The 18,357-nt window shown below is 42.0% G+C and overlaps 1 protein-coding gene and 1 long non-coding RNA gene across 2 annotated transcripts in view; both read right to left on the reverse strand.

Moving 5' to 3' along the window:
• Window positions 1-18,357, reverse strand: part of CNKSR3 (CNKSR family member 3) — a 98,334-nt gene that overhangs the window by 39,303 nt on the left and 40,674 nt on the right. Inside the window, exon 2 of the mRNA XM_032770823.2 lies at window positions 9,017-9,180. Coding sequence (XP_032626714.1) covers window positions 9,017-9,180 — 164 coding nt within the window. The remainder of the gene's footprint in view (window positions 1-9,016; window positions 9,181-18,357) is intronic.
• Window positions 16,597-17,752, reverse strand: LOC142046486 (uncharacterized). Its single transcript, XR_012655433.1, has 2 exons — window positions 17,655-17,752; window positions 16,597-17,009 (listed from the first exon to the last, which is right to left on the reverse strand). It is a non-coding gene; the product is annotated as an uncharacterized LOC142046486 (long non-coding RNA).

An 18,357-nucleotide genomic window follows, 5' to 3' on the forward strand; every position in this document is an offset into this window, starting at 1 on the left:
TCCTGATGTAGGATCTCTTATGCAGATTGTGCTCCACTCTACTCAAGTTTCATGTACTCTGTGGCTTTCTCGGTCAAATGTGCATAACGAAGTCTGGGATACCTTGGACTGAAAAACTAGCACAAGTGACCGGGAACTTTTAAAATAAAATGAAAATCCTCCTCCCCAAAACAGTCTACAGAACTCCCCACAAAAATCCACAAAGCTAAAATATAATGGGATTTTTCAGCCACCAAATTGCCTTTAAAACTGCCTCCCATTTCTGGCCAGAGTCCAGCGGGTATACACTGCACAAGTCTACTCAAGCACTTGACAGGGGAGCACATAGTATCTAGAGTACAGCTAGAGATGTGTTGCTGAAACGAGAGAGGATGTGGTCTAAGAAACAACACTCTTAAGGATATCCTCTGCTCTTGGAAGTTTTCCATCATCCTAAAGCAGGAAAAATTTTGGCTTTAATAAACAAAGTCTGAGCATTACATTCTGTAGCCATATAAACTTGCCACCTTTTGATTTAAAGAAAAAACAAACAGGAGAACATCATTCTGACAAGTTTCTTGCAGCCAAGTTTTTTCATCCTCTTATACAATGCTGCAATAGTTGGTTTTTGGTGTGCCTGCTTCCTCACCACCAGCTCCAAGTGCCGAGCCAGCTCCTGCAGCCACAAGAATGTGAAAATAGCAGTGTGCCAGAAGAGTATAAAAGCCTAATTACTCTGGCAAGAGGAGAGGGCACACAGAATATCCTTTCACTAGGATGTTATAGGTCCTTTTAACCCTCAAGGACAGCAAGTGATTAGGTGGTTAAAACCACTCTGTAAAGAGCTGTGATCCTTTCAAATGAGGCAGGGTGCGGGACAACTGCAGAATTCCCAAGGCTTGAGTTTCAAGCACTCAGGCATGCACTCATATGCATAAAAATGAGAATGCAACTGCATGCCTAATTTGTGCAAACAGTTATCACTATTGCGCTCAAAGAAGTTACTCATCTTGTGGAGCAACAATGGTTCTTCAAGATGTGGGTCCCTACGGGTACTGCTTCCCTGCACTGCTGATCGGAGTACTTCGGTAGCAGTGTCCACTGGGCCCGTGCATGAGCTTTCTTTCCTTGTGCTGTACCACGAGACTAGTCAGCGCATGTGGGCTAACTGTCCTCAGTTCACTCTCTACCACAGAGTCATAAACAAGAACTCCAAGTGGATGGGAGGAGGGTGGGTTGTGGAGCACTCATAGGGACACACATCTCGAAGAACCATCATTACTGAACAAGGTGAGTAGCAACTTCGAGGAGTGTCCGTATGGATGCTCCATTGTAGGTAACTACAAAGCTGCAGCCCTTTTGGAGGGCTGGGACTTCGGAGTTGGGTCAGTCACAGATGACAGTACTGTGGAGCCAAAGATGGAATCAGAGGCAGAGTCCCCAGTGATCTGTGAAGGTCTGGGCTAACACCCAAATCACCACTCTGCAGATCTCTGCAATAGGATCATCCTTAAAGAAGGCAACAGATAAGGAGATCGATCTTATGGACGTGTATGGATAGCATCTGGAGGGATCATGTTACAAATCTGGTACCACTGTCTGATGCAATTCAAGACCCACTTACAGAGTCTTTGGGCTGATACTACTGAGCCCTTTGATCCTTCCGCCATGGAGAGAAACAGTTTAGGGGACTTCCTGAAGGTGTTTGTCTCATCAAGGTAAAATGCAAGGGCTCTCCTAACATCTAAGGCAGTGGTCCCCAACACGGTGCTCCCGCTCCCCGGGAAACCACTCGCCAAAATGCTGCCGAATTTCAGCGGCATTTCGGCAGGGTCGCCTCTCGCTGATGCCGCTTGTCGACAGCAAACGGCGGCGTCGAGAGGCATCGCCACCGAAATGCCGCGGGTGCTCCACCACTGCAGTGGTCCTTCAGCTGGCACCCGCCAGCCAAAAAGGTTGGGGACCACTGATCTAAGGTATACAGTATGGCCTCCCTATTGTCTCGATGAGGCTTGGGGTAGAAGATGGGAAGGTGGATAGACAGATTCATATGAAATGAGGATGTTATCTTAGGAATGAACTTTGGATGCGGCCTGAGCGTAACCTTGCCTGGGAAGAATACAATGTAAGAGTGCTGCACCATTAAAGCAGCTATCTCCCCTATTCTTTAAGCTGAGGTGATTGCTATCAGAAAGGTCGTTTTCACCGATAGGTATGTTAGTGAACAGGTAGCCATAGGTTCAAAGGGGAGCCTGATCTGCCCTTTCAATACCAGGTTTAGGTTTCATGTGGGGTAGAAAGTCAAGGTTGAGGGAAGAGGTTAGTTATACCTTTAAGGAACCTTTAGTGGTTGGATGCGATAGTACTGAGTATCCCTCTATGGGTCAGTGAAATGTTGTGATGACTGTTAAGTGGACCCTGAGAGAGCTCAAGGATAACCCCAATTTTTTAAGGGTCAGAGCATATTCCAGAATATGCTAAAGAGTTGCTGACACCAGAAATATTTGTTAGGACATGCACCAAATCTGGAACCACTTCTGCAGGTAAGTGCGTTGCGTGAAGGACTTTCTACTGTGTAACAGAACTTCCCGCACTTCCCTTGAGCATGACCTTTCTAGGTGCTGGAAGCATGTAGGAGCCATGCTTTGTGGCAGAGAATCCCCAAGTTGGGATGTATGGTACGACCTTTGTCCTGGGAGAGGAGGTGCAGAGAATTCAGAAGGGAGATCAGCAAGCACATCACAAGCTGCACCAGGCAAGGGAACCAGGTCTGCTTTGGCCAAATAGGAGCAAATCAGGATTATGTGAGCTCCATCCTCTTTATCTTCAGCAGGATCTTCAGCAGAAGCGGAAATGGAAGGAAGGTGTAAAGAAGTCCCAGGGGAGAAGGAGAGCATCTCCCAGAGAGTACTGTGACTGTTCCATCTCTACCCTGGAGTAGTATCATGGACACTTCTTGTTCTGGTAAGTAGTGAACAGGTCTGTGGACTGTGTTCCGCACTGCATGAACAAGTTGTGAAGAACTGACAGGTGCATCTCCCATTCGTGGTCATGCAGAAATTTGCAACTGAGCTTGTCTGCTATTAGTTCTGCGAGCCCGGGAAGTAAGCTGTGGACAAGGTGATGCCGTGAGAGATGCATCAATTCCATAGCCTCATCGCGTTCGTGCACAGAGAGGGTGACTTGGCCCCTCACTGGCGGGTCACGTAGTACATGCAGGCTATGTTGTCCATTAGGATCTTCATATCTGATCCTGCTCTCCATAGGAGGAAATGGGCGCATGCATTCCTGACAACTCTCAATTCAAAGAGATTGATGTGTAAGGATATCTCCACAGATGAACATTTGCCTTGCGTTGTATGGCTGTTTAGAGGCTTGCTCCATCCTCTAAGCAATACATCAGTGATAAGAAGCGACGACGGTGACGCCTGCGAGAAGGGAATTCCTTTGCATGCACTGGTTGGGTTCTTCCACAAGGCCAGACAGTTTTTGATCTTAGTAGGTAGTGACAGGGGTTTGTCCACACTGTCTCTGTTCGGCCTGTAAACCGAACCGAACCATACTTGTAGGCATTGCATGTGGAGTCGGGCATGTGGTATCACAGCTGTGCTCACCACCATATGCCCCAGGAGTTGGAGGCAGAGTCTGGCCAGTATTTGAGGTATTCACTGAGCTGCATCTATGAGTAACATAAGGGATAGGAACCTGTCTTGAGGTAGGAAGGCTTTGGTGTTGAGCTGAAGGCCCAGATCTGTGAACAAACATATTATGATGTCAGTGGCTTACAAACCACCTGGAGCAACTAGGCTCTGAGGAGACAATCGTCCAGATAAGGGTAGATCATTATCCCTTGTGAGTGTCGATGAGTGGCTACCACTGAGAGAACTGTGAAAAATACTCTCAAGGCTAATGAAAGTCTGAAGGGGACGACTCTGTATTGGTAATTGAGAAAATCTGAGTAAATCTGATAAATATCTGAGAGCCAGTAATATTGAAATATGAAAGAAGATGTCCTGTAGGCTGAAAACCAGTGCATCATTGGAACAGAGACTGATCATTGATAAAGTGACCATCTTGAACTTTTGAGCCTCAACAAACTTGTTGAGAGCTCTGACATCCAGGACAGGACTTCAACCTCCCTTCCTTTTGTGAATTGGTAAGTTTAGCGAGAGCAGAACTACTTGCCTCATAGATGCTGAGGTACTTGTTCTATAGCTCCTAACTGTAAGAGTTGACATACCTCCCTGACATAGTCGACTCTCATGAAAAGGGTCCCTGAAGAGGGATGAGGAAGGGTGTTGTGGGGCATAGAGAGGGGAACTAGATGGTGTATCTAGAGCTGATAATTTCTACCCATCTGTCCCACACTATTCACTCCAGAATGCTGCCAAGCACCCATCAAGACATGACTCAAAGAAGTACTTGCAATTTCACAACTGCTTGAAAGAAAAATCACTCTCTCACAGCTTTTACGGGAAAACGAGTGTTTCCAATTGGATTTAATTCTGTTCCATTCTATTTGAGTTCTCATTCTGCACCTAATATCATGGTATCTGAACACCTATGTTATTCTGATGCTTGATCTCCCTCCAATTAATTCTTTGATTTAATCAGACCTTCTTTCATGTGAATTAATGTTTTTAATCTTCAAAATGTTTTACAAATATCAGTCAATCTTCAACACTGCCAGGAGCTGGCTAAATATAATCCACTTCATTTTAGTTTCTCCATCTTTACGAACAAATTAAGTGACTCACCAGAGGCCACCAAAGGAGTTAGAGTCAGGATTAGAATCCAGGAATTGCTGGCACCCAGTCCCATGCTCCAATCATGCCTCCCCTCCCTATTTATACACAGTATCAGTTGCTGATGTTTGGCAGGTAGCTGAAGCCCAAAAAATTTAGCTTTTTGCTTTAAAAAGAAGTTTAATACAACCCCATATTAGTGTTTTAACTGATTATTATTTAAAAAAAAAAAGAAAACAGTTTTGTTGCTTATGTATATGGAAACTGTCTTCTAGTTCAATACAACAAACTTCATTTTTCATCAAAAACGCACAAAGAAGTGGGCCCTTGGGAGCCCATTATGTCAGACATTCCTATCTGGTTCTTCATTAGTTTGGGAAGAGATACGCAAGGGTACAGCTTAAAGAACACACCTCAAAGTGTGTCTACTCCCCTCACCCCGACCAAACCATGTTAGAGTTTATAGAGACAACAGTCTACTAAACAATACACTGATCTGACAACTATTTAAGGTAACTGAAAATATTTTTTTAAATGTCAGCTACTTCTTTTTCAACTGGAGACTTAATGAAGTGTTGAGAGGAGGGGCAAAAGATCCAATAAAGTGTCAAGTCTGAATACACATTGATTCCAATTTCCTTTAGCCTCAAAACATTAAAGTGAATATAGTGCTGGGGTAAGTTGCTGGCTTGAAACCTCCACGAACTCAAGTTATAAATTTATATACATGGACAGTTACCGCACAAGCACAGCAGCGTACACTTAACCTAAAACAAAGGTTGTTACCCATCCTGGTTCACCTTTAATTTTTCAGGTCAATTCTGCAATAACTACTTATATGATGTCACTTTGCATTGGAATCCTCTAAAAATGCCTTCGTGATACAACTTGATCTGAAGGTCTCGTGCCATGCATGATCTGATCAATTTTTCACATGGTGCTGAAGACAATGACACACCAAATATCATTACACTGTAATGTACCACACAGATACAACATCACAAGAATTGCTACAGCATGAGGGAAGAGTTTGCCCTATCAGGCAAAACTAAAAGGCAGATCCGCCACACCAAGATCCCTCAACTCTAAGGGAGAGAAAAAACATAGCTGCATCTTTCTGCGATGGCTGAAATTCTAGTCTGCACTGTAATATATATAGGAGTATTATAAGGTACAGGAGAATTCAGGACTCTAATCCCGAGAGCAAACTAAAGATGAAGCTATTTCCCATTAATGCCTGCATTGTTCTTCATTCACTGAACCTATGCCAAAGTCTAATCATATCCTCGGCAAGATGTTCCACAATTTTACCACCCTTCCAGGTGATTTTTACACAATTCTCCTTCACGGTGACATCTTATTTTTTAAATATGTACCACCGTTTCTGTGGTTTAATTGGAGTTTAAAAAGCAAATGTATGTCCCTTTAAAATTTCAGTTAACTGAAGTGTCTGCTCCCCAGCAAGTACAACCATGTTTTCTCCTCCTTTAATGTATGTAAAAGCCAAAGATACTCAAATTTGATTTTTTTAAGAAGTTCATTTTCTGACACAGCACCCTTTTAATCCAAGTTTTTAAAAAAAGTTTCTTCTGCCCCATCTACTTGTTGAGAAGGGTATTTTAGGCAGGCTCAAGAGCAATAAACGTACATGCTCAGAGGGGAGCCCTTTGCCCTTGCCTCAGAGCGCATACCTGCCTGCTGTCTTGTCTCTTGAGTTACAGTTCTGCTGCAGGTGTTACTGGTAAACACCCTTCTGAAAAGACTAGGGGAAGGATATACAATCAAAGCATGAAACTGATTTCACACAATGAACTACCAAATGCACAACGTAAATAAACAGGAAAAAAACAGACCTACTTTAATCTTCACATACTATCTTAGGGGTGGTTTCCTACAGCAACAGACATTTACAGGTGGAAGTTATTTTCAAGTTGACAGTGGCATTTTAATATCATTAGCTCTCATCCTTCAATGTGGTACATTTTCTTTGATGTTCTTTCCATGACGACATCTTAGCCACAGACTCTCCTTTATTCAGCAGCTGGATGGCCCTAGAAAAATCTCAGAGGTTGACAATCTGGCGACCGTTTAAGGAGAAAGATGCTCCAAAGGCAACTCTACATTTCTTTCTTTGGGGGTCACAGGAGTTCTTGCAGTATGCAGTGGGACCAGAGGACACTCTTGAAAGAGGTCCAGAAAAGAACCATGCTAGACAGGACTAGGGGAAAGGGCAATCTTTCATAAAGGCAAAAAAGCATCAAGATCCTAGACAAGGCCACATTGTGGGGTATAAACCCAGAGAAGTCATTTAGTATGTGCCAGGTCACATAGGAGTAGATCATAGGAGGCAGAGGAAGAAGGTATGCTTCTAATAGTAATTATGGTTTATTTTTAATTCAGGGGTAAAAATTTTAGTGAAAAACAGTCACTTCAGCACAAAATACCACAACGCATTAATGCATTAAAACTGCATCTGAAGGACCTGAGGATGGTAGGGGGAAGGAGGCGGCAGAGGAGACATTCTCCCTCACGTGAAAAGTGGAAGTGCTAGCAAAGTCATGAAAAACTGACTGACATCCAAACATGAAGCAGAAACACTGGAGCACAAAATTAAGACTGATTTGATACGCCTTTCCTAAAACTCAAAAAAGAAATTAAGACGATGACAAAGGACAGAGCTAAAACAGAGGAACACGTCCCCCCAAAACTCCCTCCACCCAAAAAAAGAACAAGGACATTTCAGTTACAGCATATGAACTCTGTCTAATGCATTAACTTGAGCTGTACTACACAAAGATTTCCAGAAATTGGTCTGAGGTCAAAACTTTTGTCTACAAAGGAAATTAGGAGGAAATTGTAGGAGATAAAACACAGCTTTAGGTTCTGGCAGTCATCCAGCTTTGTTTTATTCTAATATTATAACAGTAAGGGAAAAAATGCCTTAGGGTGGCTGCCACATCCATTATTTCAATCAAGCCAGTATACAGTACATCTTCTACTTCATTAGACTCTCTCTCTCCCCCGCCTGACACACTATCATCATGAATGATGTTTCAGTTCTTCCATTAATCTTCACTTAACATTAAAAAAATATTGGTACACAAAAATAATTCGGAAAAAAGCCTTTGCTGCTGGACAAATGTTTTGGCTGAAGTATTTGAATATTTATAAATTCTTTTGATGAAACACAGTTACTTTGTTATAGGATATCCCATTTGTCCTTGTTTTAATCAAGTACAAATGATCTCTGTACCACCTTTCTGAAACAAGAATAGCACATTTCATATGAAGTAAAAGCTCTGTCCATTTTAAGAAGAATACTCTCAGTGCAACAAATGTTACATAATGCATGGAATGTAGGCCAGTAATGGCAAAAGAATTGTTGAGAATTCTTTCCCACCATTCTCAGTGATGTAATTGTATATATTTCTGGCTCTAGCTCATAGCATTACATCACACACATACTCAAAGTGTGTCCAAATCATGGCTTTTAAACAAACTGTATCTAATACTGTACCACCAATACAGACAGCAATTTATGCATTCATTCCAGAGCAGGTCTACATTTAAAACCCATACAATTATGCAATAGGAAGGAGGGAACAGCTGAAATTTCAGATGCAATGACTTTAGTCCTCCTGTTCTGTACTCCTACCATCAAAATATTCCTTAAAATCATTTTTAAAGGCCTCTTTATAATTATGTACAAGAGTACAGTATCAGAGGGGTAGCCGTGTTAGTCTGGATCTGTAAAAGCAGCAGAGAATCCTGTGGCACCTTATAGACTAACAGACGTTTTGGAGCGTTTTGGAGCATGAGCTTTCGTGGGTGAATACCCACTGCATCTGACAAAGTGGGTATTCGCCCACGAAAGCTCACGCTCCAAAACGTCTGTTAGTCTATAAGGTGCCACAGGATTCTCTGCTGCTTTTACAAGAGTACAGAGTTGTATAGTTTTGCTAGTTTATGGAGAAGGGATGCGACTAGCCTAGTTCAGTTCATATCAACAATTAACATCTGCCATTTCCACAATGTCTTTTTTTTATGACCAATGCACTGTACTTATTTTACTCGGTAATATGTAAAGTGACAGGAACCACATGATTTTATCTTAGTGCCACCCAAGTAACTTCATTCTTCAAATACAACCCTTAACTTAGTATGTTAATAGGGGGGGAAGATGCAAAAACTACTGAGATGGCACCGATCTGAATTAAACAAATTTTCTACAGTTTCATTTTCAGCACAAGAAGTTTCTTAAACCACATCTGTATGTTCACTGTATAACTGACCAGTGCACAAAGAAGATCCACTGCCTCCAGAACCAGTTCCTGGTGTCCAATTCGAGAGATACCCAATTCTTCAAGATCTTGATTGGAAATCTGTAACAGCTGTTCACCATTTATCTTCTCCCGTTCAAATTTGGGGACATACTGCTGCAGGCAGTCATCCAAGCCTACCAAGAGAGTGAGAGACACAAACAAATTATAATTTTTGTTTAATTGTAAACAGCACAAAGAAATCCTGTCACCAATATAGGTTATCAAGCAATCACCGCCTAACATGAGGTTGCATATTGGCAAAAAAGGAAACAAGTGCACCAAGCAGTCTGGTCTACAAAACAGAGACATGCCTAACATGGAACATGCTCTCAATTGAGTGCACACTCCAGGAGTATGCCCAAATAGATATGCTCCCCTTAGCTTCAGATTAGTGTAGCACTGTGGAGGACTGTACTCCTTATTGGGATCTTTTCAATTGAAGAACAAGGCCTGCTGCAATGTTGTTCAGCCCACCCTGAATCGGTTATTAGGACTGACTCAAGACCCTTATAGAAGAAGAACACAGCAAGTAACAATCCATACTATTTAGCAGACGAGATAAACGATAAGCTTTACAGGAAGCAAGAAAAATCAAGCATGTACTTTGGAAAAAAGAGTCCAGTTTAAAAAACAGAAGACAACCACACTGAAGGGAAGGGACACAATATAAAGTCAAACTAATCAAGATGTTTCACATCTCAATATTTCCATGATTTATAGGAGACGAATTGCATTTACTCTCATTCCCTGAATCATCCATTCCTCACTGCAAAAGTTGAAGGCCCCCGAGTCACCATGAAATCTAGTTAGCTTTGTTTCTGTATGTATATATAAAGTAGTTCCAGATAATACACCTGCTGTCTGAGCTCCTTTGTTGATTTTTTACAATTATAATTTTCTTAGTTTTGCCAAAGAAATAAATTCCATTTCTTGGTGCTCCACGCAAGATCTTTAAAAACAGAGAAAACTGACTATGAAAAGGAACCAATGAAAAGCAACTATACATCGTGTAATCAAATGAAGAAAAATCTCTTCTCTAATCCCTTACATTTAGAACTAACATCTAAAATTGTTTTAAGAATAGAAGGTAAAAAATATTCAAACAAAGTGTTTTTAAAGTTGATGCGGTCCTCTTAATGTCCTTCTCCAATTTGTAGACATAATTAAACAGAACAAAAGAAAACAAATCACACAAATCAGTCAGCTTTATACAGATGCATCACTGTGACTGACAAAATATACAGCTAGACATGAGAGCTACATGTGAAATATAGCCCATATATATGACAATTGTATAATATCCAACATATATTGTAAAAGTTGATAAGAATGTATCAATATGTTTTCAAAAGCTTAGTATTAATATTTATTTTTCCTTCTTCATTGAGTTTGGAGTGGGGGTTTCAGATATCACCAATGGAAACGGTAATAATATCCTGAACAGAAACGATGAAAGATGAGAGTACTGAGTACAACTCATCAACTTGCCAGAGGTGACAGAAAACCAAGTGTTCCAGACATATAGGTTTGCCACACCCATATCTGTGAGAAAATGAAAGAGGACTTTGCAAGTCAAATGCAATGTGTTCATACAATAGCAGCAAAGTGTAAAGTAACTAGTGCCATACAGTTTCTAGCCACAGGATCCAGTGGTAGCTCCAGGCACCGGCTCTCCAAGCGCATGCCTGGGGCGGCAAGCTGCAGAGGGCGGCAGTCAGGCTGCCTTTGGCAGCTTGTCTGTGGGAGGTCCGCCGGTCCCGTGGATTTGGCGGCAGGTACCCTGAAGCCACAGGACCGGCTGACCTCCCGCAGGCAAGCCGCCGAAGACAGCCTGCCTGCCGTGTTTGGGTGGCAAAAAAACTACAGCCACCCCTGACAGGATCCTTGCAGACTGCAAGCTCATGCAGGCTGGAACTTGTTTAACGCATTCGACTTGCTCTGATGGCCCCCTGCAAGCAATGGACAGCAACAACAGGCACCACTGGGATGAGGCAGTCTGTCCCTTTCCAAGAATTATGCATGCTTAGCTGTTGTGATAGGTCAAATCCTGCGTGGATGTACCCATACACATGACTGTTGACATACATGTGCTTAAAGAAAAAGCTGTTATGTGCTGCCAACACCTGCATTAGTGCCCAGACGCAAGTTGACTGAGCACGAATTTCCTAGTGCACTGTCACTTATTAAAATTGCAGTCTATTTTGATGAGTCCTTGAGGGTTCTGAAAATTGAGTCCAGTGTTCTCTCTCTCTCTCTCTCTCTCGTGCGCCAAATTCCCCTTTGGGGTATGCAAACCCTTTCCCCAGAAAATCTGGCCTTCATTGTTTAAAATATTCACTTTTTAAAAACAAAAAGGCTAATATAAAGTACATATTTGGCATTCCTCATTTTTAATGCTTCTTCTGTATTCCACTGTTTCCCATCACTTCCCATTGGAAACCCATAGTTTCCATTACAAAATTGTATAGACACCTCAAGCAACTACATTTTACTTGGACTACTAACATTTTTTTTTTTTTTTTTTTTTTTTTTATTTCTTGGACACAATATTCGTGTTCCTAGTATCTGTCCTGGGTGCTGACCCAGTTTTCTTGACTGATTCTTTGGCTTTTTTTTTTTTTTTAAATGAACTCTACACAAAGAGACACCAGACACATTAATGTGCACATCCCCATGAGAAATATAATTGTGCCTTTCAGTTTCCTTGGGGCTTTTCCCTATTCATTTTTTCCTCTTCTTGAACCTCTACAATCACATCTATTTCTGAAAATATGTATTTAAAAGAAAAATCCTGTGCTTTTCAAAATAACCCTAAAGAACAATACTTTCATGGTACTATATGAGAATATTTGTAAACTGAAATAATGCTACCAAATTACGTGGCTATTAATCCAAAACAGTCAACCCCAAGGCACAAGGATTATTCATGGAGGGAAACATGTTTAAGACCAAAGTCACGAAAAGGTAGTAATTTTTATGAAAAAAAAAAAAAAAAAAATCAGGAAATGAAGACCCTGAAACCCAGCATTTTTACAGCAAGGATTCACACTGATTTTCTTTTTTTCTTTTTTTTGGCACTAAAGAACATATATGTTAGAGATATTTTTTATATTTTAAATTGAAATTGCAACCAGATTTATAGCCTATTGTTTAATTTCCCATCATGTGAATGAAATATTTATGTATGGTATGTAAGCCAAAAGAGCTCATATTCCCATAATAGGGCAAAAGAAGTTTCAGACAAACTCATTTAAGTCTGCTTAACAAAAGAATTTGGAAAATATTTTTAAAAACAGCACTCAAAATGCATCATGTGATGAGAATCTTGATACATCAGCAACATTCCATCTCCTCCAACTACCTGAAATGTTCCAGATCAGTTTATATATGTAGTTTGTGCAATGCAGAGATTCTCTTATATAATTTAGTTTTTTCCACCTGCAGAAACCGGATGCTTCAGAGAACTTGGATTTTCCAGAAAGCTTAGTTCTTCAGATACTCTTTAGATGAAGAGCACTTCAAAAAAAATACAATATTGTATCTCCTGCTTTCCAGTTCAGTTTCAGCAGATTTACACAATGGACAGTAGCATCAAAACTACACCGAATATATGTGCTTCTGGTAGGAAGGGCAACCCACTACCTGTACGGTATGTGGTAAGGCAACTTAAAAAACACTAAATGGAAAAAAAAAGTAGACTAGCTTCTGGCAAATTAATGAATCATTCAGTAGCACATCCAGGGCCAGATTTTGATCTCAGTCACACTGCTGTAAATAGCTCCATTGATTTCAATGGAGTTACTCGAAATGTATACCACTGTAATTTAGAAAAAAATGTAGTCCATTCAGAAAAGCAAGCTAGTTTTCCTCTTGCATCTCATAAAATCCAATTCAGAATAGGAAGTTGGAAAGAGTCTATATTCAGTGTTATAAATCCACTTCAAATATGACTCTAGAACAGTGGTCACTAAACCATGGGGCATGCCACGGAGGGGGAAATGGAGGAACGTTTGGGGGCACGCTTAAGGTCTGGTTCAGCTAACACAGGGGACAAGGGGGCCCGTGATGGGGCCCAGGTCAGCCCCAGCCCAACCCTGGGCTAGGCCACAGCTCCACCCTCAGCTACAGCTCCACTCCACCCCCTGCTACAACTGCTGGACAGTTCTGCCCTCATCCCCAGTTCAGCCCCCAGCTCCACCTTCAGCCCAAGTGCCTCTGCTGAGCCAACTGTGCTATAATGGAGGGGGGCAGAGAGACAGGAAAAGTATGGGCACGACTGCTCTAGAACGTCAACAAGGTATGGGATATGGAAAAAGGGTTTATAATAGATAATGACTATATGTGATATAGCTTTATAATGTGTGTACTAAAAACCAAAAGAGGCTAGACATAAGAGCTAACCTCTTTTCCAGTTATTTAAAAAAATCCTAGTCAAGTTCATGTTACTAATATCCTGAAAATCCTCCAAGGAATCCCAAAGTGTCTATTTAAAATGTACAAATCTCTCTCCTTACTTTTGGAGAATGGGGATGTGCAACAGATCCTTACAACAGTCTAGACTCTGTTGTCTACAATAGCCCTTCATCACCACTCAGAACATTCCAGGAGTTACTTGATATTCTGTATCAGTGAAAGAAAATTAGGACAATATTTGAGTCTATGGATTCACACTGATACCAGTCATTAGACAATTATAGCTAGTTTCCAGTCTCAATTTGTCATGATTAAGGAGGTCATTCTGAATCATAAAAAGAAACAGAACTATTAAAAGGAAAAAAATAAAGTTGGGTTCCAGCCTTAGCCAACAGTTCACTGTGCACAGGGAATAAAAATTTCCACTATTTAAAAGACCAGTCACTCAGCAATGAAAGAAAGAAAATTTGACTCAATATTAATAGAGGACAAAAAGGTTTGTCAACACAACATGAACGCATATATATGCAACATGATTTGTTTTGCCTAATCTATATGCTGGGCTGATATCAGACAATTTAAATTAGGACATAGCATGGAAACAGACTGAAAACTTAGAAACCAGTACCTGGTTTCCCTTCTGTAAAACAAATTATCTGACCTGCCAAAGCCGTTAACGCCAATATAGCATCTGACTGTAAAAGAATAGCTAAACTCTAGTGCTAATTGGAGAAACCAATTAAGTGGACACTTTGAATAGCATTTTAGGTCTCATGTTGACTGCCAAAGCCTTATCTGTTTCCTTGTTATTCTCAAGCAAACATTCTGACATTGTAAAAATCTGACCTTCCTAACTGAGGATATTACAGTCTTACTCTGCTCCATTACTTCAGCATTTACGGCAGCACTGACACCTACCAATGGGAAACCATCCCTGGAGAAAAAAAAAAAACTCTCAACCCAATCCTCTACTGGTTTTAAAGAATGTCAATCATCGGCTAAGGGCCTCACCTATCCCATGTTTGGTGATACTATAGTGTTGGATTCTTATATTTGATATTATGTTTTCATTATTATTATTATTATTATTGTCATTTAACCCCATTAATTCGTTTTCATAACTACACACTGAAGGGAATGAAAGTTGTAGCGGTTAGGAGGACCATGTGGTATCATTAATGTAGGTGGGGGTGACAGTAGGAAAACAGCAAGTAGGCACAGGGGCACCATAGCAGGTAGATGGAAAAGGGAACAGGACCTAGAAAAGCTGCAAGCCAGCTCGGTGAAGCTAGAGAAGCAGCTCAGACTGAAGTAGCTGAGCGTCGTAGAGTTGAAGAGATACACCTCTATCCCGATAATAACGTTGTCTTCGGGAGCTAAAAACATCTTACCGCGTATATCGAACTTGCTTTGATCTCCCAGAGTGCACAGCCCCGCCCGCCCAAAGCACTGCTTTATCGCTTTATATCCAAATTCGTGTTATATCAGGTCACGTTATATCAGGGTAGAGGTGTATATTAGAGGGAGACACTACACGGCAAGCTCAGGAGAGTGTCAGCTGGCTCTAATATAGGCAGGTTGCAGCACAGTGGAAGTGCTATGTTATGGATAGGGCCCTACCAAATTCATGGTCCATTTTAGTCAATTTCAGTGTCATAGGATTTTTAAAAAATCGTAAATTTCATGATTTCAACTATTTAAATCTGAAATTTAATAGCATTGTAATTGTAGTGGTCCTGACCCAAAAAGGAGTTGTGGGGGGGGAGGGTCACAAGGTTATTGTAGGGGGAGGTTTGCAGTACTACCCTTACTTCTGCGCTGCTGCTGGTGGCAGCATCACCTTCACAGCTGAGCAGCTGGAGAGCAGCAGCAGCTGGACAGGAGTCCAGCTCTAAAGGCAGAGCTGTCACCAGCAGCCTCACAGAAGTAAGGGTGGCGATACCATACCATGCCATCCTATTGCCACCCTTACTTCTGTACTGTTTCAGACAGTGCACTGCCTTCAGAGCTGGGCACCTGGCAAGCAGCCGCCACTCTCTGGATGCCCAGCTCTGAAGTCAGAGCAGAAGTAAGGGTGGCAATACTGTGACCGCTCCTTCCCCCTCCTCCCGCTACTCCCTTTTGGGTCAGGACTCCCAATTTGAGAAACGTTGGTCTTCCCTGTGAAATCTGTATAGTATAGGGTAAAAGCACACAAAAGACCAGATTTCATGGTCCGTGACGCATTTTTCATGGTCTTGAATTTGGTAGGACCCTACAGAGTGACATCACTGACACCACTAGCCATATGCAACCCATGGAATGTCAGCGAATGATGCAGCCACAGAAATCTTCAGCAAACCAAAAAGTTAAAGTTCCTTTGACAGGCCTTTTGTTTTGTTTTTTAAAAGGAGCAAGTTGAAACTAATTTCGGTAATTCATGTTCCCTCCCCACCTGACCCCACCCCCAAATCAGAGTTAGCAATAGGTATTCAGCACCTGCTTCTGGGTATTTCTTGTTATGTTTGCTCTATCGTTCATCTTGAATTATCTAAAATATTCTCTTACTTTGACTATCATCAGATTATGCCATTTCTTAGAAGGCTTTTTGGATTTGCTAAAAGAAGATGCAAGCTTCCAGGAGATGTTTGAAAAATTTTTTAACACAGATTGCTGACCCCCATTCCAGCATATCAGGCAGAACAAACAAATCTCTTTCAAGGTGCTTTTGTCTGTATATGTAAATTGCTTCACAGTCAGTCACATCACAGTCATTATCTGATCCTAAGGGTATGTCTATACTACCCGCCAGATCAGCGGGTAGCGCTCGATCTAACAGGTATCAATCTATCATGTGTTGTGTAGACACAACAAATCTATTCCCAATTGCTCTCCCACTGACTGCTGAACTCCAGCTCGACAAGAGGCAGAAGCAAAGTCAACAGGGGAGCGGCAGCCATAGATCCCGCACCACGAGGACACGAAGTAAGTGATTCTAAGTCGATCTAAGATATGTCGACTTCAGATACGCAACTTCAGCTACAAAAATAGGGTCTCTTAGATCGACCCCCCCACAGCGTAGACCAGGCCTAAGTATCACATTACAAAAAAACTAGGAGCACAAGAATAGTCTGGTCACAACATAATAGATTCTCTGCTGCATAAAAATAGTTGTTATAAAACTCCTATACCTTACACGGTCAAGTTTACTTATGGGCATATTAGCTCCTCCAAATTTTTGTCAAATCATTTAAGTAGGTCTTGGTGATGCAAACAAGGTCTGGTGCTGTATGATTAAGTCTGGGTTTACTAGCTGCTGACGTTGCAGAGAACAGCATGACCTCGTGTATGGGTTCTTTCTTCTCTCTCCTTGTCATTCAGAGATGGGATTGGAAGGACTGCCAGTGTTTGCCTGTCAGCTTGGCCATTCGTAGGAGAATGCCTCCCTCCTCATTTCCTCACGTCACACAGATCACAACAGGGATAGAAGAGGTATCCAATCTTCAGCTTTGCTAATGGACACCTCCTGTCCCACTAGGTCCCAGGACACATCTTGTGCTACAATCATTGCCTTGTATATGATGGATATTGTATTGTATATAAATATATTTGACCTGAAAATACTACTTATTAAAGGTTTTCCCAGAAATTAAATCCACAGAATCCACATTCAACCTTTTACAAGATAAAACTAAAAGCTTTGTACATAACAGGGTAGCCAAATACATTGACCCTCTGAACCTCACGCAACAATCTTCAGAAGTTCAAGAGCCTGGGCGCACCTGCCAGGACTCCAGCCCCACTGCAGCTGAAGCCCTGAGCTGGCAGGTGTGCCTCATGGAGATGAAGCCCCAAGACACCCCTCCCCACTGTGCAGAAGCCAGAAGTGATGTGGGGGGGTCAGTGGGGAGTATGTGGAGATCACATGCCTCTCCCCAGATTTTTGTCAGGGTTTGCTGGCCCCACTTGGTCAAATGGTGCCACTGGGCCCCCTCCTTGCATGGCAGGTGCTGGAGCCAGCAAACCAGGAGCTGCGGCCATGGGAAGAGGTGCTACTTTAGCTAATGCCTCTCTCCATGGAGCTAAAGCAGGAGTCCCTCCTTACAACTCCCAGCCGTTTGCCACTACCTCTCCAAGCAGAGCTAACACGGGAGCTGCAGGGAGGGAATGCTGAGGGTAAGAAGGGGGTCTGATTCAAGCTGTTAAAGGGACAAACCTTTAAATTGTACTCCCCTACACACACAGCAGTCACCAGTTGTCTCTGGCAGAAGCCCCTACACCCACTACCCTGCTGCAGGGCAGAAACCCCAAGTTCCCTTCTCCCTCCAGTCTGGTAAGCGAAGAATGGAGAGGGGCGCAGTATGAGGGAGCTCCGCAAGCTGCACTTTAACTGTAAAAGAGCCGCATGCGGCTTGGCCACCCCGATAAAGCTTATCACCTTGACCAGCATTAGCATACTTGTTATTTTGAATTAACTGAATGTCTATCCAGACTGAATTACCTCTCACCCTTAGACTTCATCTATACCAAGCAGCTTTAGCCAACACACTAGCAAGAATGCATGGGTCCTGTCTACACTGGTGCTACAACCATTGCTACAACTGGTGAAGCAGCATCTGTGGTAGTGTAGCAGTTAGAGGCAGTCTTTCTGGATAGCATGCATTAGCAGGGAAGTAGAGGGAAACTGGCATTCCTATGTTCCATGCTGTACCTATAGGACTGATTTACAGGTTTGACAATGAAGAACAAATGTCAACTTTTTTGTTGTAAAAATAAACTATTTACCCTTTTCATAGCTTTAAGTATCAGAGGGGTAGCCATGTTAGTCTGAATCTGTAAAAGCAGCAGAGAATCCTGTGGCACCTTATAGACTAACAGACGTTTTGGAGCATGAGCTTTCGTGGGTGAATACCCACTTC

Source organism: Chelonoidis abingdonii, chromosome 3, assembly GCF_003597395.2.
Source record: "Chelonoidis abingdonii isolate Lonesome George chromosome 3, CheloAbing_2.0, whole genome shotgun sequence".
NCBI lineage: Eukaryota > Metazoa > Chordata > Testudines > Testudinidae > Chelonoidis > Chelonoidis abingdonii.